Consider the following 22,370-nt stretch of genomic DNA (forward strand, 5'->3'; position numbering starts at 1 on the left):
CAAATACTGACTACAGCTATGTGACACAGCTGTTGGAGGGCCCATCAACATTTCTCAGGGAGCTGGATAACCTGAGAATGGGAGTGAATAAAAGCTACTGCTGGTGGGAACCCTTTTCATCAACCCTCTGCCAAGAGAACGGTAGCTTGTAATTTGCTCAACTGGCTTTGCCAGTAAATATCCCCTCAACCTTTCATACTTTATATTAACAACCAGGGGATCTTAATGGATTGGAAGACAGACTTTCCTTTGCATATCCATTTGCTGTGATTTTGATCCTATGGTCCAGACATCTATTTCAAACCATTCCACCAGATCATAGAAAGCTCAGGCACGCTATGAGCAAGCTACCGCCGCCTGTTCCCTTCACGGCAAAACACCAACCTGGATAACGTCAGTTTTGAACCATCATAAAGAACCAGAATGTGGACCCTTGTTCTTTGTTCAAGGCTAGCAAACTGTTTGGAGACAACATAGATGACATTCAAATTAAAATTAAAGACAAAGATAAAACTTTGTTTCTTACTCTTCAAAATAAAAAGGGCAAGGGTAACAGGCTACACAATCCATTTTTTTCCTATTGTACCCAAAGCAGCTTTCTGGACTATAGAGACACAGATTTTGAGGGAATGAGCAGGAACTCTAAAACAATCCAGTAGTAACATCTTCCCAAGTAGCAAGAGATGTGGTACCAACACCAATTACTTTCATGGCCTCTCTGTAGACAAGAGGCTATTGTCTCTTCTAGGAATCCAGATAATACCAGACACATGAATCCAAAGAAATTCTTCCATATACTCCATAGAATTCACTTTGGCAAAGTGATTTTGATCCATCCCAGATCATACAAGGTACTATACCACTCAATCAAAAAGGCCATAAACCACTTTGTGAGCATGAATGAAGCTGAACAGGTTACATGATACAAAAATATCTATAGATCATATTCCACGTTGTTCATTATTACAAAAATAACCTCCACACACAACAAAGACAAATCATTCTAGAACTCAAACAAATGAATTATCATATGAAATATTTAAAAATCTGCATGAATGCTTTGAGATTAAAGTGGTTCCAGAAAAATGATATCCTGGCCTCACCGGGCTGTTCTTCTGTTCTTCTTCTGTTAAGAAGATTGATTTATGCATCTTAATCTACCCATCCCATAGGAAATACCTGAGATTGAAAATCAGGGTCCCAATGTCAGCTAAAGGTTCTACCATTTGGTTGAAAACTTCCAGAATACAAGTCAAAATAGGCACAAAAATTGTAATGCAACATCTATCCAACCCTGCTTAGCCAGAGAATTGGACTAAATGACTCCAAGATCTCTTTCAACACTTTATTCTGTACAGGTGGTCCTCAATTTAAGATCACAACAGAGCCCAAAATTTCTGTTGCTAAGCAAGACAGTTGTTAACTGAGTTTTGTCCCACTTTACAACCTTTCTTGCCACAGTTGTTAAATCAATCACTGCAACTGTTAAAAGTTAATAACAAGTTGTTAAGTGAATCTGGCTTCCCCATTGACTTTGCTTGTCAGAAGGCCACAAATATGATCACATGAGGGGAACACTGCAACAGTCATAAGTTACCAAGTGTACAAATTTTGATCATGTGACCATTGGGATGCTGTAACAGCCAAAAGCAAGAAAAACAATCATGTCATTTTTTTCAGTGCTGTGGTAACTTCAGTCACTAAATGAATGGTCGTAAGTTAAGGACTACCTGTATTCTGTATTCTGAGAGCAACTCAGATCACAGGGAATATATGTGTACACCTATCTAGACAGCCTACTTGCAGCATTTGATCTGCATTGACCGAACAAGAAAAAAGAACACCCAGAGCACAATACAGACCCTTAGGGATCTGGATGTAGAGGGCATAGAAAATGACCTTGAAGGATAGTGGGAAAGCAGCAAACAAGCATGTTTAAGCCTATTTTAAGAAGCAAATTTGAGAAAATTTGTCAAACAGGCCCCTCCCTAATAACGCGAGAGAGCATATTTAATTTTGCAGGGTTCTGTAACTATAGCTGTTCTAATAAAATTAATTTCAAATCCCAAATCACATTTGTTTGTTACTCTGGTCTACCTGTTTCCAGATCAACAAAGAGAAGTACGCATTCACCCACCAAGGTGCCTGTGATACAATAGGCATTATTTTAAATGCTAAAATGGCCTGATCTCTCTGTCAAAGGAGAGAAAGGAGATTATCTAGTAGCTATTAATTCTCTGAACCAGCTGTCCAGAACTCCTATCTGAAAGTGGGACATGCAGTCTTCTCCCCAGGTCCAATACTCCACCTCAAGGGAAGTAGGGAAAGATTATGCACTGCCAAGACTGAGTAGCCTAGGAATCTAGACAAAGAAAAAAATCTAACTCCAGATGCATTTCCTGGCACAACATAGCAATAAATCAAGGTAACTAATGACTACTTGTATCAATATTTTGAGGAAATATGTCTAGAAAATCAAAAATGCAGGAAAAGGGGGTTTCAGCTGCTAAAATCTGGATCCTAAAAATGGATGAGGTGAAATACCCATAGCACTTGATCTTGGCAGAGTTGTGCTTGAACCTGCTGCTTCCCCCACAAAAGATTGGGACTGGGGCAAACCTTGACAGCATCAACTGTTTAGTCCAGGCTTGAGATTTACAGCATGGTAATGATACTTGACCCCAAACTGGGAGAGGACTTCACCTGGGAGTTTGCTGGGAAGTATCCAGCTTGGCAGGGAGGAAGGCTCAAGTGCAAAGTCACTGTGTAACTGCAAAAGAGCTAGAACATAATAAAGTAGTTCGCTTGAACCCTTCATTGGTGAGTCTGCTTGTTCCTGCCTGACAAGCTTCATGTATATGTTACAGTCAAGGTGACTGTGTGAGCACTGGAGCACCCTATATGTCATTCAATTACAGCAGTGATGAGTGCACAATTAAGAAAACCCGAAGGACCATGTTAAAGATAAATCTTCCTGGAGAAAATCCATCTATCTGGCCGCTATTAATACCAACCTGATGGCACATAATCAATTAATCAATTACACTCAGAATATTGCTTTGGGAAAATTAAAAGTTGACCCAAAGCTAAAGGAAGAAAAGTGTATGAGAAGGATAAGAAAACAGAAAACACTTAGTCCTTGACTTACAACCACAACTGAGCCCAAAATTTATGTTGTTAAGTGAGTAACCCAGTTGTTAAGCAAGTCTGGCTTCCCCATGGACTTTGCCTGTCAAAAGTTTGCAAAAGGTGATTACATGACCTTGGGACTCTGCAACTGTCATAAAGTAAATATGAACCAGATGCCAAATTATCTGAATTTTGATCATGTGACCATGATGCTGCTGCAAAGGGCGTAACTTTGAAAAACAATCACAAGTCACTTTTTTCAGTGATGTTGTAACTTTGAATGGTCACTAAATGAACTGTTTTAAGTCAAGGACTACCCATACTACGGACTTCAGTTGGTATGGTAACAGGTGTCACACCCAATTCTTTCTGAAATTAAGGGTTATCTTGTTATATCATTATATTTTCTGCTTGACTGGAAAGCAACCTATCCCTGCACTTGCCTTTTTCTCCCTAAAGTACTTCCTTGTGATTTCCAAATTGATTTATTGTAGATACTAATTTTAAAATTATTTGGAGGCAAAACAACAATATTATATTTAAGTAAACCCAGAAATATTAGCTGCATCTAAGCTCTTAGTTTAATATCAGTTTTGATTTAGTTTTTTTAAATAAACATTGAAATATGTTTAGTGTCTGTAAATCTAAATCTTTTTAAAATAAACAGTTAAAGCATATTGCTAAGGAGGAGATATATATTTAATTATTTATAACAACTTTGAAATCAACAAATATGGGACATTCTAATTAAGAAAGTATCTAATACATGGTTTCTCTTCCAGGACTTGGGAAAGGAACATCCTTTACTTATATTTTGTCTGCTGCTGAATTTTTTGTCCTTCTGGGCAGCCATCATATTCTTTTTATGAATTGAGTTTTATTTTTTTTAATCTTTAAATTTCCCAGAACCATCAAGGAGTGATGGCTTTGAAAATGATTGAATGAATGAATGAATAGGGTCTCAAATAATAGCAAATTTTTATTTTACTGTGGGATTAACTCAACAAAAGATCTTTCATGTTTACCAAACATCCAGAAAACACATTAAGAGGATTGTCAACTTCAGGATGTTAATAAGGGGCCACTAACACATATGATATGGACAAATGTAAAGTCATTGAATCAATTATAAACCAATCCATCACCCTCCACTTAGAAACAAACAACCTACTTTCTAACAAGACGTTTGGTTTCAGGAAAAATTTGTCCTGTAATCTGCAACCCCTACACTGCAGAAACATTTGGACCACACATCTGGACCAAGGTAAAGCAATAGACACAATTTATATAGACTTCTGCAAAGCCTTTGATTCAGTGGTGCACAACAAACTACTGCTGAAACTTAGTTCTTATGGCATCTCTGGACCCCTGCACAAGTGGATAGCCACGTTCCTGTCAAACCGGCAGCCAATGGTCAAAATAAGGAAGGCCCTATCAAATCCAGCATTAGTTAATAGCAATGTCCCCCAAGGCAGTGTCTTATGACCCACACTCTTTCTGCTTTACATCAATGACCTATGAGAAAACACTAAAAGCAGCTGCGTCCTCTTTGCCGATGACGTAAAATTATTTAACACCACCAACAATGCTGCTGCCCTGCAAAGCAACCTTGACTATGTGTCAGAATGGTTGTGCAATTAGCAACTCCAAATTTCAATTAACAAATGCTCTGCCCTACACATTGGCAAAAAAAATCAGAACACCAAATACAAGTTAGGTGGAAATGATCTTGTAGACGACCCTCACTCTGTCAAGGACCTAGGAGTACTTATTTCAAATGATCTAAGCCCCAGCAATCACTGTAACAGTATTGCCAAAAAGGCTTTAAGAGTTATTAACCTTATTTTGTGAAGCTTCTTCACTGAATTGTTAACTAGGGCATACAAAACCTTTGTCAGACCAATTCTCGAATTTTGCATGTCCGCCTGGACCTTGCACTGTATATCGGACATTAACACAATTGAGAGGGTTCAGAGGTATTTCTAGAGAAAAGAACTCCACCCCTCTACTCACAATAGTCCCTATGCCTCTAGGCTCGGAATTTTGGGCCTGGACAATCTAGATCTGCACTGCCTGTGGTCCGATCTAAGCATAGTTCACAAAATTGTCTGCTATAACATCTTGCCTGTCAACGACTTCTTCAGCTTCAATCACAAAATACATGGGCAAACAACCAATACAGACTCAAGGTAAACCGCTCCAAACTTGATTGCAGAAAATACAACTTCAGCAACAGAGTGGTCAACGCCTGGAATGCCCTACCCAACTCCATTGTTACAGCTTCAACCCCTCACAGCTTCAACGTCAAACTGTCTACCGTGGACCACACCCCATTCTTAAGAGGTCTTTAAACGGGGTGTGCATGTGCACCAGCATGCCTACTGTCCCTGTCTTATTGTCCCCATTTATCTGTATTTATTTCCTTGGTTCGGGTTTATGTTTATACCTATACTTTTTTCCTTGTACATGTTTGACAAACAAACAAACAAATAATAATCATATCCTTTTTTTAATGCTCATAAATTTGCTAATATATTTCTAGAGTAGTATAAATATAAGAAACTGATCTTAAGTTATGTACAGATAGCCCTCGCTTAACAAATTATTGCTTAGTGACCTTTAAAGTTACAACAGATTTCTTCAGAACTACTTATGACCCAGTTCCAAAGTTCTGACAGCCATACCACTACCATTGGACACATAATCACATTTTGGGCGCTTGGAAAACAACTTGCATTTGTGGCCATTTGCAGAATCCCACAAATCATGTGACCATATTTTGTTGTTGTTGGTTTCTCATGTTTACTTCCAGTTTCTGGCAAAACCTCCGTCCCGCCCGAATACAATGAGTTCACTTAATGGCCACAACATTCGCCTAACATCTATTGCAAAAAAGGTTATAAAATTGGACATGGGCACATACTGACCCATTTAACGACTGCCACAATTTATGATGATAATTATTGACTCAATTATGGCTGTAAGTCAAGATCTATCTGTACTGAAAACTTTAAATTTCTTCTTATACAAAGGAGTTAATGGACATGGTATATAGCAGAAAGATAAAAGGTGCTTTTTAAAAGGAAAGATAAGGGGACGCTGAATGTTTCAGTCTTAGACTGATAATATGCACTCATTCTCTGCTCAAGAACTGCCTTTGTAGTAACGTAAACAATGATGTTATTCCATGTGATCGAAGTTTAATGCTATGATTAAAAACTAAGTTGGTTTCCCTATGTGTATTTTTGCTTTTTTGTTCTCTTCTTTTTTCTTTCCTATTTACTGAAGCAATAAAAAATAAAAAAAGCAGAGCCACTTTTGTCTAGCAATTAAAGCACTAGGCTAAAAACTAGGAGACTGTGAGTTCTAGTTCTGATCTAGGCAGGATAAAAGATAAGAAAAAGAACAAGTATTAGACCCAAATGCTCAAGCTTAATAAATGTTTCCTCTGTTTACTTCCCTGATTATCCAAAACACTGAACATACCTTAGGAATGAAATCTCATTTTAAGTACCAATAAAGTAGAATATTTGTAGCTCATGGTTGAAATGAAGGGTCCTTGGTGCCCTCCGAGCTTTCTTCCTTTCTTGCAGACGTTTCATTACCCTAACTAGGTAACATCATCAATACATTGATGATGTTACTTAGGATAATGAAACGTCTGCAGGCAAGCTCAGAGAGCACCAAGGACCCCTCATTTTTAAGTTATTGATCACCAGTGGCTACTCATATGCTTCCTTACTGCTTGCATTTTGTAGGCTGAACACTATTTTAGAGAGTAGCTACATACAAGTGAGAATAAGGGGAACAATGAATGTGGTTTTTATTAACATTTTCCTGAAACACGGGATGAGTGATCTGAATTAAAGTATTTTCTTCTCTTTAACTTTCAATAGTTCTAAGTTAATTTGTTTGGATCAGGTTTTGACAATGGAATTATAATGAGATTCTGTTTCTATTAATTATTGCTGTACCATTTTGAAAGAATGTTTTATATTAGCATTTTTATATTATTGCTTTGTAATTTTCCTCTTTGTTTTCTTCCATTCTTTCAAAAGTAAGCATTTTCTATATATTTTATTCCACCAGTTCATTCACCCCAGCATGTGATCATTTCTTATGTTTGAAGCTAATTCCATTTAATTTCTTTCTCCATTTGTTGGTAGTATTAATTCTCCATATCTTAATAATTGATAGTTATTATAATGAGCTACAAGTAGATATAAGGTCTCTTTCATCCAGTTTATTCAACTATGAAATTAATTTGTTTTATTGTTTTACAAAGCAGAAATTAAACTAAATCTATCAATAATGCTTTTTTTCCTCTCTGACATTTTACCTCTTCCTGTGACAAATCCTAAAATAATAATTTACTCAAACAGAAGTCAAATAACTCTTTTCAACTACAAAGACACAGAAATCTTCTGTGATCTTTAGGGCAACATTTCTTATCAAGCACTTTTGATATTGCTTCCATTCATATTGTCTTCCATACATTGAGCTAGAATAGATTCAGATAGTTTGTCAAGTAGAACCCTGATGTACTGGCTTAAATTCTGAAACATGATCTGTGTGCAGGGCTGTTATCTAAATATATTATAAAGGTTGTTAAAATTTCAGAATTTAATGTTTAAGAATTTATAATTTATTACTTCAATATTCTATGAATAGCTTGAGCAGCAGATAGGTAAACATCTAGGGCATGACCTTCAGACTCAATCCAGATTTTTCCTCCGCTGTTTTAATCTCTGTGTCTTTCTCTTTTTGCTTCCTGCTCTACTTTTTCTAATCTGTGGTTGCTAGAATACAATACAAAAATGCCATAACATTTACTTGGCAAGTGATTCAATTTTGGGTCATAAACTATATATTTTATTTATTTATTTAGTCAAGCAATTATTAGATAACAGGTATAAGTATAAACATGGTTATGAATACATGAAATGGATACAAATAAGAAAAAAAAGAAATAGGACAGGGATGGTAGGCACATTGGTGCGCTTATGCACGCCCCCTACAGACCTCTTAGGAAAGGGGTGAGGTCAATAGTATACAGTTAAAGGTTTTGGGGTTTAGGAAAGAAACCACAGAGTCAGGTAGAGTAGTCCAAACATTGACCACTCTGTTGCTGAAGTCATATTTCCTGCAATCAAGTTTGGTGCGGTTTACCTTGAGTTTGTATCTATTGTGTGCTCTTGTACTGTTATGGTTGAAGCTGAAGTATTCATTGACAGGTAGGACATTGTAATAGATAATTTTATGTACTATACTTAGATCGGACCGAAAGCGGTGTAGTTCTTGGTTGTCTAGGTCTAAAATTTCAAGTCTGGTGGCATAAGCTATTCTGCTACGAGTAGAGGTGTGGAGAACTCTTCTTGTGAAATACTTCTGGACTTTCTCAGCTGTATTAATATCAGATATGTAATGCAGGTTCCAGACTGATGAGCTGTAGTCAAGTATTGGTCTAGCAAATGTTTTGCATGCTCTAGTTAGTAGTGTGATATTACCAGAGAAAAAGCTACGTAGGATTAGATTAACAACTCTTAATGCCTTTTTGGCTATGTAGTTACAGTGGGCTCTAGCACTTAGATCATTTGAGATGAGTACTCCAAGGTCCTTGACAAAGTTTGAATCCTCAACAAGGTCTTGACTATTCAGCTTGTATTTTATTTTCTGATTTTTTTTGCCAGTATGTAAGACAGAGCATTTATTTGTTGAGATTTGAAGTTGCCATTTGTTTGACCATTCTGACACATAGTCAAGGTCTTTCTGAAGGGTAGCAATATTGTCGGTGGTGTTGAATAGCTTTACATCATCAGTGAAGAGAACGCAGTTGCTCTTAATATGATCACAGAGGTCATTTATGTAGAGTATGAAGAGAGTTGATCCTAGAACACTGCCTTGGGGGATACCACTGTTGACAAGTACAGGATTTGATAGGGCGCTCCCAATTTTGACCATTTGTTGCCTGTTTGACAGGAATGTTTCTATCCAGTTATTCAGATGTCCAGAGATACCATAAGATTTTAGTTTTAGTAGTTTGTCATGTACCACTGAATCAAAGGCCTTACAGAAGTCTATGTAAATTGCATCAATTGCTTTGCCCTAGATAGATAGATAGATAGATAGATAGATAGATAAATAAAATATTATAAATATTGGTTGAAAATCTACAACATGAAGCAGAAAGGCCTGCAGCCACACAATATTAATACGGGGGTGGGGGGGGGGAGGGAAATAAACAGGACAAGAAGTAAGTGGGAAAAGAGGAAAGAAAGTTAAGGGACCTTCCCAAGCTATGACTGTTGGTAAATTTCTCTACATAACAATGCTTTCCTCAATAAAAATATTCCCTATTTTATTCTGAGGTATGTCATAAAATAGTGAGGATCAAAGATAAAGGCAAAAAAAAAAAAATCCAGAAAGACTGATGCAAAAGCAACCACTGTATACTCTCAATTCAATAGAAGAGAGGCTATCTTAATCAGTTTGAAATAGAAATAAAATCTAAGATAAAAAGAACTCAAAATATGTTGGAAATTTGTGTAATTATCTTGGTTGTCTGAAATCACAGGTTGGAAGGGACCTTGGAAGTCTCTTCTTTAGGCTAAAAGTTCCGTTTTTTAGCTGTTCTTCATAGGATTAGTCTTCACACCTTTCATCATCTTTGTTCCCCTTCTCTGCACTCTTTCAATATCTCTGTTGTACTGTTACAACCAAACCTGAACAAAGGATTGCAAATGGGGTCTGACCAATGCAGCATAGAACTATAGGGGGCATGCATAAGCGCACCAATGTGCCTACCGACCCTGTCTTATTGTTTCTTTTTATTTTTCTTATATGTATCCATTTCATGTATTCATAACTATATTTATACTTATACCTGTTATCTTACAATCGCTTGACAAATAAAATAAATAAATAAATAAATATTTTATCCTTTCATCCTTATAATTCTGATCTCGAATGACAGAACACTGCAGGCTTTAGAACAGTGAATAAAATAAATTGTTTATTTTTAATTGGTATCTTCAGCTCTATATTTTCTGAGTTCAGGGACATGGTTTCTCTTAAAAGGTCAATTTATAAATTGCACTAAGGGCATGAAATATTGCCACATGTATGACCAGCTTTGACCTAATCTGGAAGGAAGATCTTCACAGAACAACAGACTCCCACAGAAGTAGTTGATACCTTACAATTATTTAATAAAGACTATAAGATCTCTGGATTTAGATGACTGCTATGATTTGGTCAGGGTTTAACTGTACAAAGGGTAGGCTGGTTTAATGAATGCAGTAATGAATGGAATACAGTTGGAATTGTTAGTAAAAGGTTCTAGATTTTTTTGGATTTGTTTGAAATATTGAGTTTCAGATTCTTACCCTGAATCAAATCCATTTTCCAGGTCTATGAGCATTTATGCTGCAATAAAGGTGTGTCACAAACAAGAAGGATAGTCTCTTTATACTAATATAGTTACATAAAATTGGAGTAAAAGAAATATATAATTTACATACATTGGAATCTGTGGGAGTAACTGCTGAGTTATTATAAAGATTGAATTAAAATAATTAATTTTGAGAGGGGAAAGGAAGACTTAATTTTTTTACATTAAATTTACTATCATATTCTGGCATATTAATGATATCTAGAGCAGGCTTGTCCAACCCCGTGGCCCGCGGGCCGCATGTGGCCCAGGTCAGCTCATAATGCGGCCCAGTGCCCACCCCAACCTTCGTGCAAGAGGACGAGCCAGCGAGGAGGAGGAGGAGAGGCAGGCGCGAGGTGGGGCGAGGCAAGCGCCACGCCAAGCAGCAACAGAAAAGGTGGGCGCCGTCAGAGCATTCCTCGTGCCGAGGCAGCCGCAGCCCAAGAGTCCCGCTCCGCCACCTCCTGCTGTTGCCGCCGCCGCTGCTGTTGCCGCTGCTGCTGCCAGAGCTGTTGTAGTGGATTCTGCCCCCACCACCGCCGCTGCTGCCGCTGGAGCTGTTGTAGCAGCTTCTGCCCCCGCTGCTGCCGCTGCTGCTGCTGCTGCACCGAGCCTCCCGGTCCTCGCCTTCCAGTCCTGCCGCATCCAGCCAGGCCATTTGCAGGAGGAGAGATAGGCGCGAGGCGGGCAAGCTTTCTTCCCCCCCCTGCGTTCCTTTCTCCCTGGTTGACTATTTTTTATGATATCTTATGAAAAAAATGTTTTCTATGTTTTTTTGGGATGATCAGGTATTGTTACTGTTATTTTATTTTATCTGCGGCCCAAACCAAATTTTCATCTTCTAATGTGGCCCAGGGAAGGTGAAAGGTTGGACAAGCCTGATTTAGAGGAAAATAAATTGTATTCCAAGAACCAGTTATTAGAATTTGTCATCAAACCCGAGATTTGCTAGTGTGCTTGTTCAGCTACTTCTCAGCATAACTAAGAGGAAGCCTCTTTCTCTTTTCACCATTCAGGCGGTGTAGAAAGGCTGCCTGGCATTCAGGACACGTCTAGAAACTAGAAAGCTCCTTTAAGTAATAATGCAGGGAAGACTCCTTAATCAAGAAACAAATATGGCCTGGCATACTAAGAAGCTGTATCCTGTGAGGAATGCAGCAGGCAGTGGCATTTTAAGTAGATGGCAATGGTGGCATCAAGTAATGTTGAAACACACGATCATCCTAACTTGCATTTGAACTGGTTTTGTTCAAGAAATCATAGATAATTTCTAAAGTCTAAAAGAGACTTCTAGAACATTGCAATGGGGCAGTAATATTTTTGTATTAACCATCCAAATAAGGATGAAATTTATTTAAGGGAAAAGGTCAGAGGACTGCTGCATTTTTGATCCTTAAAAGCACACATACATCTGAAATACCTTTTCAGCAAAACAAAACAAAACAAAACAAAACATGAAGACTTAGGGCTCACCCTCTACAGTGTTTAGCTGTAATCTTAAATCACCTTACTAACTAATATCTTGTTAATGCATTGTGGTAAAATACTGTTTCTCGATGCTAATCAAGAAGGTACATGAAGGAGATCATGGTTTCTATACGCATTTATTTATTTGTCTATTTTATTCTTTAGTATATATAAACAAACAAATCAAAAGATAAATATTTTCATATAAATGAAGATACCAACAAACTGCTATCAATTATATAATCACTAATAGAAAAATTCTGTCTTTGAAGGTTTGATTTTAATCTTTAATGCAAAAGACTAAAATATTATATTTATTTTATCTCTGTTGTACAAAGTGCCATATTGTCAAAACTTCCTTTATGGAAATCTACCATATCAGTCTGCAATTTTCAACCAGTAAAGACCATATACTGCACCTTCCTAAACTGTCATGGTCCAATATACAACAACATCCCAAATATTATTCAAAATGTAATTCTAGAACCCAAGAACATGTCTTTAACAAAATAATATACAAATTAATATGTTGGAAAATGAGTAAATAGCTGTCCTCACAAGATTTCCTTAATGACATGTTCTTCAATCTGGAAAAAAACATTTTGAAACTCTTGCTTCTGAGACCTTTCTGGTATACTGTAAATTATGAATCTGCAAAGGCCAGGAAGAAGAAAGAAAGAAAATCTGGAGAAAGACAATAAACTCAGAGCAGAATATAGTAGGAATCTTGCCTAAGTATCTCTTCCAAAAATTAGAACTGATGACATTATTACATACCTTTGTTATATCAGCATTTGTATTCAAGGGTATTATTAATTTTATTTTCTTTAATCTCAAGAATTTAGGGACTTAATTAATGATGTACAATTTTCTCAAAACTAAATATTCTATCAGTTTCCCAACTGAAATGACATTTAGGCTTGATTTCCCTTGATCAAATTTAGTGTTACTTTTGTTTCAGAAGAAAGAAAATATTTTCATTTTTTTCTTCTAATATAATGCAACCTATCCAACTAGGAATATATCTTTTTAACTTAGCCTATCCCTGCAGTCAAACCACTAATTATATATAGCAAGCTAATAGGCAGGAATGTTCAGAGATAGTGGTTAAAAAAAAATCACAAGCGTGTGGTCACCTTCAATATGTGTTACATCATCATGGCAGCCTTTAGACTAGGGGTGACAAACCTGGGGGCCGGATCAGGACCATGGGGTGCTTAGATCTGGTCCATAGGCCCTCCACGGGAGCAGTGAAGGACTGGCTGGTAGTGCTTCTGTTAGTGAAAACGAAGCTCAGGGATGACCAGGAAGGCCCTACTGAGCTCTGTTTTTGCTGGCAGAGGGTTGCAGGAGACTGTCAGAGCCAAAAATGGAGCTTAGAAACCCATCTTTGCTGGCAGAGCACTTAAGCCACCACAGGCGCTCCCACACGAGTGACATCGAGCTGGCCACGCCCACCCCAGCCCCCCAAAGTCAAACACAATGCTGATGCAGCCCTCAATGAAATCGAGTTTGACACCCCTGCTCTAGGTTTTTTTGACCATACCCTGAGACACCACCATCACCCCTGCCACCAGATGAAACTCCAGAAGTAAAACACATTACTACCAAAACAAGGCATGATGGAAAGGAATAGGCGGCAGCAGCAAGACAAAGTCATTATAAATTGCAAGTTGTTTCACATGTATGCTCATCTCTGCTGAGTAGGTGTTCATCTCAAGAATGCTCAATAAACTAATGTCTTTGTCTCAGAGAAAGGACTTTTTGTTCTCAAGAAATTGCTAGCAGGCTGTGAAGCAGCACAAAACAAGCCCTGCTGCAAACTAGCAAAGTGAGAAGACACTGCATTACAGACACGATGTACCTGTTACACATACAGATCTAGAATGCCATGTTCATGCACCATTCTCAAAGTTATTTTGCTAAAAACAGCACAATGCGCAAAAAAATTATATATTAAAATTGGCACATGAAAAAGGCAAAGCAGCATCAGCTTGGCATGTAGCAAAGAACAGAGTTAATTTTCTGCCTGTTTTTCTAAGATTAAAGACTAAAGCAGGATTTTAACAGCGGAGAGGAAATTTGAAAACCGCCTCACAACAGTTATAAGAAAGATAACTTTTTCTATAGTGGTCCTACAAATTTTCAAAATGATTTGAGCTGAGTGGAGGGAAAGTGTTGAATAGTGGGTGGAGTGAAGATGCAGGGCAGCAGTAACAAGGAAATAGTTCTTTATAAAAGCTCTGGTAACAAAAACTCTGCTGGTCAAGTCCACAGGTGTCTCTGTACTATAGTTTGGGTGCAGCCTGTCCAGTTGGGATCTTAGTTTCCGGCCCATTAGAAGTTCTGCTGGGCTTTAATATGTGGTGATGTTAGGTGTGATATGTTGAACTAGCAATAGTTTATCTGTTTTTTCCTGCCAATCTCCAGGGCCCATCTTGGCCAGTGTTTCCTTGGTTGATTGCACCATGCTCTCAGCCTGACCATTACTCGAGGGGTGTGCTGGTGCTGAGTGGGCATGGCGGATTCCCTGTCCTGCTAAGAAACTTTCTAATTGATTTGCTGTGGATTGGTGTAATTAATTCAAAGTCCCTTCCATAAAGGTACTCATGGAATCTCTTGACTCCTGCCACTGCAGCCAGCGGTTCCTTCTCTAGTTGGCTGTAGTTCCATTTGGCTTTGGAACATGTTTTTGAATAGAATGCAATTGGAGCTTCATTATTATTTGGCATCTGGTAGCTAAGGATGCCCCTACTCCAAAAGGGGAGGCATCACAGGTTAACATGAGGGGCCAAGTCTTATTGTATTGTATACAAATGCTATTCAATGTTAAAAGTTATTTTATGACAGTGAATGTAGCTGTTTCATTTCGTCCCCATTTCCAGTCTGCCTTTTTTGTTGAGTAGTCTGTGTAAGGGTTCAGCAACAGTTGTTTCTGTGGCAGAAAAATACTGTAAAAGTTTAGTAACTGGAGGAATGTCTGAAGTTCTGTCTTATTTGTTGGAGTGGGGGCTTCCTTTATAGCTTTTAATTTGCTGTTGGTAGTGTGTATGCCCATCCCATCAATTAGATATCCCAGAAATATGATTTCAGGCACAGCTATGTGGCATTTTTCTTTTTTAACTTTAAGCCCGTTTTCCTGAAATCTACTCAATACTATTCGTAACCGATGGCTTAATTGCTCTTTGTTGCTGACGGACATGAGGACATCATCAAAGTAAGTCACCACCCCTGGAATGCCCTCTAGGTGTTCCATTATACTCTGGAATAGTCCTGGAGCCACGCTCACGCTGAATTGCAACCAGCGGCACTTAAATGCTCCTCTGTGAGATACAATAATCTGTGCTTTTGCAGTGACATCATCTACTGGTAACTGCTGATATGCCAGGGCTAGATCAAGTTTTGCAAAAGTTTTTCCTTTTCCCAGGGAATGTAACAGGTGCTGTACAATTGGCACAGGGTAGACACTTTGTTGTAATGCCCAATTTATGGTACATTTGTAGTTGACGCATATGCGTACTGAGCCATCTGGCTTGACTGGGGTAACAATAGCTGTCTCCCACCTAGCGTGGTTAACCGGTTCCAAAATCCTCTAGGCAATTAGTTTGTCTAAGTGCTCATCAATTTTGGGTCAGAAGGAAAAGAAAGAGCAAAAGGAACCCTCCGTGGCTTCACTTTGACAGGGGCAGAAGTGGGGTCTAGGCTGAAAGAAATAGGGATCCCCTTATACTTGCCTAGACTCCCTTGGAAGATGTCCTGGAACTCTTGCAGCAGTTTCTCCTCGATATCATGTTCTTGGATGATATTGATGCTGGTCACTTCCAGTCCCAGGGCATCGAACCACTCTGTCCTGAGCAATTTAAGATGACCCGCAAAATCCTTGAATGCAATTTTGAAAAGTCCGCTTCCCAGCACTGGAATGCAGTTTCCTTGGTAGTCTTTTAAAAGTATCTTTTGAGGCTTTAGTTGCTATCTGCTTATTTCCGGGACTGCCTTTTTTTGTTTTTCCAGGACATCATGGATAAATAAATCCTGTGTCCATCTCCATATCACATGGAGTGCCCTCAATCTAGACTAATACATGGATCTTTTTTGAGCAATCAGCATCAGAATGTCCAACAATTGTCTGGTGTGTTTCTCCCATTTCAGAGGCTTGGTCATCCCCTCATTTGTCCTTAATGAATGGGGACCAGCAGGCTCCCGGTTATGAGACATATGGTCGCATAGGGGAATTAGGTTGTCTCAGATAGTTTTTTTTCCCTTTGATTGGGGGTCCTACCTTTCTATCAGATTGGATGCGATGTATTTTGTTGTCCTTTTCGGAGGATCCTCCCAGCTCTGCGCTCTCTTGGTGTACTGTAGTCGCTTCCTTTGATGTAGTTGCACTGTTTACTTTTTTCATAGCTACAGCTGACTGTTGGGAACCTTCTGTGTTGGTGGCTTCTTCTAAAGCAGTTTTAAATGTGATTTTTGGCTTAGCTAATAGTCAGCTCTGCAGAGCTAAGTTTCTCAAGCCCAACATGAGCCTATCCCTGCATTGCTTCATCCACGTTGAAGAATTCGCACCTGGTTGCAATTTCTCTTAATTTTGCAACAAATTCACCGATCGTTTCTCCTTCCTTGTGGCCCCTTCGGTAAAATTCATGACACTTTATCAATGATGAAGCCACTGGTGTGTAATGATCCCGTAGTGTTTTCTGTAACGTTGTCCATGTTAATGTCTTTAATTCAGTGGGTGCTGATAGGGCTTTAGGCATCTTAAAAACGGAGGGTTCCTATTTTCTGTCAAATCCAGAAAGTCATTTGCTTCCAGGAACATAGGGAACTGCTCCATGTATGAGCTCCAGTCTTCGGCAGCTGGGTTAAATGGAGCCAGTGGGCCAGATGGCAGTGAGGCCATCATGGTTTGGCTGCTTATCTGTGATGGCTGATGTTGCCACCAGGATGCCTGACCAGTTCAGTTGTGTCCTTTGTTCTCTTCAGATCCCACCTTCATCGCCAGTGTTGAAAGTGGGCGGAGTGAAGATGTAGGACAGCAGTAACAAGGAAATAGTTCTTTATTAAAGCTCCAGTAACAAAAACTCTGGCTGCAGCACAGCTCGGCAGTTCCTTTTAAACAGAGACCTATCCAATACTTCAGTCACTGACAGCCATTCATTTTCCTGCCTGGAAAATGAACCAATGAGTGAAGTCTTACATCAGACTTCCCTCTCATTGTATATTCAACAGAAAGTTCTATTACATGACAGAAAAACAGAATATAAATATCCCAAAAAGGAATACATAGACTATTTATAAGAACCATTTATAGGAGTTATAACTGGATATTATTGGTTGGCTATATGCATCTCCCACTTCCAGAACATATTCTGTACCACAAAGTCTACAAATGCATGATACACAAGCAGCAAGGCATAGTAAGGCACCCTGAGACTAAATTGTAATTTACTGAGTTAAAGACGATACATGTAATGATTTTATGTTAATCATATATTCAGTTTTTGTGTGATGATGCTAGTAGTAAATAATAACTTGGCCAAAGCATCTTACTGAAACTTACTGAAATCATATTATCTGGCTGTAATCAGCATTAATACATTAAAAAAAATCCATGTTTTATATATTATATAAATTCAAATCAGAAAATTAAGGTCAACTAATTTCTGCTTTTCAGACTAGTTATTCCTCTTCTGCTGCAACAGAGCCAAAGATTTTCAGATCTTCTTCCTGGTCTAGTCATTGGTCAGTGACTATTAATGAGAACTAGCAGGCAAATATTAAGAACATACGGCAATTAAGAAGTCAGCTACTCACCCCGTGAGAACCACCACAAAATCCATCACATTCCACCCATTCCTTAGGTAGGATCCCTTGTGGAAAGCAAATCCTAAGGCAATAATTTTAATTCCAGCCTCAAAACAAAATATTCCAATGAAGTATGGTTCAGTGTCATCCTAGAAAAGATTATGTAAAAATATTATTATTTAGTGATTACATTTTATTCCATATTTTCTTCAAAGACCAATTCTAATCCTGTATTATTTTCATTAAGCCAAAAACAGGTGTATATATCTGATAGTTGTATAGCTTTTTTTCCCTACAACCTGTGAACACTCCTGCCGTTCCTTATTGTAAAGGGGATGAAGAGTCCAAAATATCTAAAGGGTACTAGAGAATTAATTTTTGGGGCCAACTCTTAATATGACTGGCATAGAATTACCAAGGAAACCACATAGCGAGGATGGCTCACCAGGACCTTACCTTCTGATTACACCTAGTTGGGCATGAATATATTCTAACCATTTTCATTTTCACTTTGCAAACATGGGTAGACCATCTTGCAAATCCTTTAAAATCAATTAACTGCACTAATGTAGGCTTCTATTGCAAATTATGTTTATAAAAGATTGACACCATTTACCATACTGGGGACTAAAAGACCATTGGGAGAAAAATAATCATGTTGCATGATCATATATGTATTTCCTCACTCACTACAAGTAGTCCTCGAGTTACGACCACAATTAGGACTGGAAGCTTAGTCATAAAACAAACCAATTGTTAAGTGAGACACTCATGTGACTGTTTTGCTGAACAATCGCAATCCCTCCATTCACGGTGTCCCACGGAGAGGCCTCTTAGGAGCTAAAAATCCTGTTGAACTCCAAGCAAGGTTTTTCAGAGTGGAGAGACACTTGTGTGTAGCCTGCACCACGCTTCCTTCTCCCTGAGGCACCAAGTGCTCCTTTTCTTACTATGCGGCCTCTCTGTTCAGGAGTTGAAAACCCTCCTTGCTGAAATCCAGTTACAATTTTCAGCTCCTGTGCAAAGCGACACATACATGCAACCTGCTCAGGGCCTCCCTCATCCACCTGAGTCACCCCACACGCCTTACTTTGCTTGGATTTTGGTCCCCTCTGAAAGAGTTGCCTGCTGAAGGATTTTAGCTTTTCTCCTCCATGCACAGTACTCTTTCTGTAGCCAGGGCAGGAATGAAGCTGTAATCTACATGGTTTGTGTTCCATTAAGGCACCCTATGGAAGCAGTTCAGCTGCCCTCCATGCACCAGGGAGAACTCCTTCTTTATGGTGCAAGAATGAAGCTGAAATTTTCAGGACTTTGTCTGTTTCTGCATCCTTAGAAGGCATTCAGCTCCCTTCAGCAGGCAGCTCTTTCAGGCAACCCCCAAAGAAGACATGTATGTAGCAGCTTGCAACCTCCCCTGCCAGTTTCCACACTGACATTCTGACATGACTAGTGGCAGGGCATTTGGCAACCAATCATAAGTGTGAACAGGTTACCAAGCACTCAGATCGCAATCACATGACTACAAGAGGTACTGCTGCAACATTTTATAATGCGGAAAGTGCTTTACAGGCCATAAAGCCCACTGTGGCCAACATGTTTTCAGACAGTTGTTAAACAAAGGGCCATGAGTTGAGGACTACTTGTAGATACTTGTCAATAGATCAATACAGTGATTGGAAAATGGAACAAAATCTCCTCAAAACTTCTGCTTGAAAATTGGTACACTTCCAATTCATAGACAGTTCTTACGTAGACTTCATTAAGCAGTGCTATACTTTGATATTGGAAAACTAGCAACTACTGTATTTCAGTTTTGGCTCTATTCTTAACTGTATACCAGATTTTCTTAGTTGGCAACTCTGGTTCCATATAACAGATGATGTTCATGAAGAAAGATTATTTCATCAAAGGATAGGGCAATTTTACTGAAACTTATTTAAAGGGGGAAAATCTTGACATAGGGCCAGAGCTGATGAAAAGAGGCTGCAGTGTATGCAGCTGTGCTCATATCCAGAAAACTAGGACACTCCTAAGCAGAGATGTCAACTGAAGAAGGCTATGTAAATGAATAACAGACGAAGGCTTCCTGTCTCTGCTGCTATGCTCTGAGTGATCCATGCCTGCTGGTTGATAGCGTTTTCAAGTGGCAGGTCCAATCATAGGCTGAACCAGCTCCATAGATTGGGGCCAACAGTGCCTTTCTTGTAAACAGGATATTACTCCAGGTTGACTTTGCACCTAACCTTTATACCTTCTATTCTATTCTGTTCTGTTCCATTCCGTTCCTTTCGCTTCTATTTTATTCCCACCACAATCATCTTGGTGGTATGTAAAAGATAATAAATATACTAAATACAAAACATGCATTCAAGAGTAAAAATAAAAATAATGGAATACCAAATAGGGGCATATAGCATTTCTATTGCATTATCTAATTATTTAATACAATTATTGGAAAGTATTCCATATGAACTGCTTATGGAAGATCAAAAGAGGTGGACCAAGCCTTATTTCCAAGATAATGTGTTCTAAATATGAAGCTCATGACAGAAAAACACTTCCTTTAGGGCTCCACATCCTCCCTACCTTCCTGTAAAACTACTGGGAAACCGAACTACTCCAAAGAAAAACACATGACTGTCACAATGTATTGGGCCAGAGATTTCCTGAGGCAAATGCTTCCTGAGGCAAATGCATGATCACTACAGAGGCCATAAACTCCCAACTTCTTCCAAACCCAAATCCTAAATTATGGAGGTGGAAATCATCTAACTCAAATAAGTAACAAAGATCCAATACCAAAATTAGGAATTCAGAATGGATTACTGCAGATAAAGAGTAGCCAATTCACAAGCAGGATCCCTAGCTCATCTCTATAGCATACCTGGCAATGTTAGGAATAGAAAATCCTGATCAAGAGAAAAATATCTAAAGAACACTGCATCTCCCTTTTCTCAACCTTAGCAATAAGCTTAACAAAATTCCTCAAACATTCTGGACACATCTTTAAATTCAATTCCTCCATGTATTCCATTTTGAATATGTAATTGTATCATTTATTTTGTAGAAATCCATCCACAATGCTACCTTAAAGCTTTGAATTGGGATCTCAAATCACATGTTGTATTAGGCCACAAATTACTTAATTTTACTGAAAATGGCCCTCTAGAGGGCTAAAAATTTTGTTTTCTACAGTAGAGTTTAAGAGGAATGAGAATTATACTCACCAATCGTTCTGACATTGGTGTCTTGTCTCCATCAGGTAGATGTTGCTCCAGAGCAAGGACAATGCAGTTTGCTATGATAGTTGCTAAAATCATGTATTCAAAAGGAGTAAGGCAGGGTTAAGGAAAGACTCGTAGACAAGTGGATTTTTATGCATGGTCAAAAAAGAAGTGTCCCCACTTCTTATGCCAATGTATTCTATTATGAGTTCCATAAACATCAATGGGTTCTAAAAATACCATTTAGCTTAGAACTTTACTATCAAAAAGACCCATTTTAAAATCAAATTTCTGACTAAGAAAATGCCTGGATATAGATTTCATTGTGCTATAATCATAATTCATTTATAGACTTTTATTAGGGCTCCTGATCATATTATTTCCCACTTTTGATCCTCTTGTGTTTTCCCATGCTTGATCTTTTTTCCTTGCTCATAAAATCCATTAAAAAGAATAATATAGAAGAACTGCATATTGATTTTTTATCTGTAGCACCGTGTGCTGTTCATTGGGAAGCATGGCCATATCATATTTTCCTCTTGATTTACTGACATGGAAAAGTATTATATTAGAACAGTCTAATGGACATTAAGCTTTGTGCACTAAAGTCACTGGATCCAACTACAAAGAAATACTACTACCCATTCTAACACAATTTCTGAGGAAGGTGCACTTAGCTTCCTACAGAAATTCCTATGGAATAATTACAGCTTAAGGTCATTGCACATTATTATATAGCAACAAACTGAAAACTGCCCTCAATGAATAACTGTTAATGTGCTGTAGCTAATACTGTGTGATACCTGATGTGTTCCTTACAATCACATTTTATATCATTTTTATGTACAGCTAAAAAAGCACCAGATGAAACAGCCCTTTAAAACTTATTAGATCTTGCTTTTCAGGAGATCATTGCCATTTACCCAAGCATTAATATGCAATGATAACAGAAGAGGGAGGGGGGGCGGAGAAAGGGAGAGAGAGACAGGAAGAGAGCTAGTATAATTATCAACTCCAAATTATAATTTGACCTGAAGTCAATTTATAGAGAATGTGAAGATATAGGAATGATCTATACTCTATTTGGATATCCTGGATATCACTACAGGAATAACAGTAATGTCTTGTCATGACTTCTTCCTTATGTAGATATCAATGCATATTTTAAAAGGTAGACTTTTCACATTAGAAATTCTTGATTAACAGTAATCAAGAAAGAAGGCTTGAGGGACTGGCAGATGATTTGTCTTCACAATTGCAATACTAAATTTTGAAGATGATCTAGATTATTTGTATTTATCCTCAATCTC

General features: G+C 38.3%; 1 protein-coding gene across 1 annotated transcript in view; it reads right to left on the reverse strand.

Annotated features, from left to right (window-relative positions):
- Window positions 1–22,370, reverse strand: part of CACNA1A (calcium voltage-gated channel subunit alpha1 A) — a 345,788-nt gene that overhangs the window by 192,569 nt on the left and 130,849 nt on the right. The window contains exons 4-5 of the mRNA XM_087924614.1: window positions 21,064–21,169; window positions 17,843–17,982 (exon numbers count right to left, since the gene is read on the reverse strand). Coding sequence (XP_087780740.1) covers window positions 17,843–17,982; window positions 21,064–21,169 — 246 coding nt within the window. The remainder of the gene's footprint in view (window positions 1–17,842; window positions 17,983–21,063; window positions 21,170–22,370) is intronic.

This window comes from Pseudonaja textilis, chromosome 2, assembly GCF_049901715.1.
Source record: "Pseudonaja textilis isolate UNSWEBS1 chromosome 2, rPseTex1.2, whole genome shotgun sequence".
Classification (NCBI taxonomy): domain Eukaryota; kingdom Metazoa; phylum Chordata; class Lepidosauria; order Squamata; family Elapidae; genus Pseudonaja; species Pseudonaja textilis.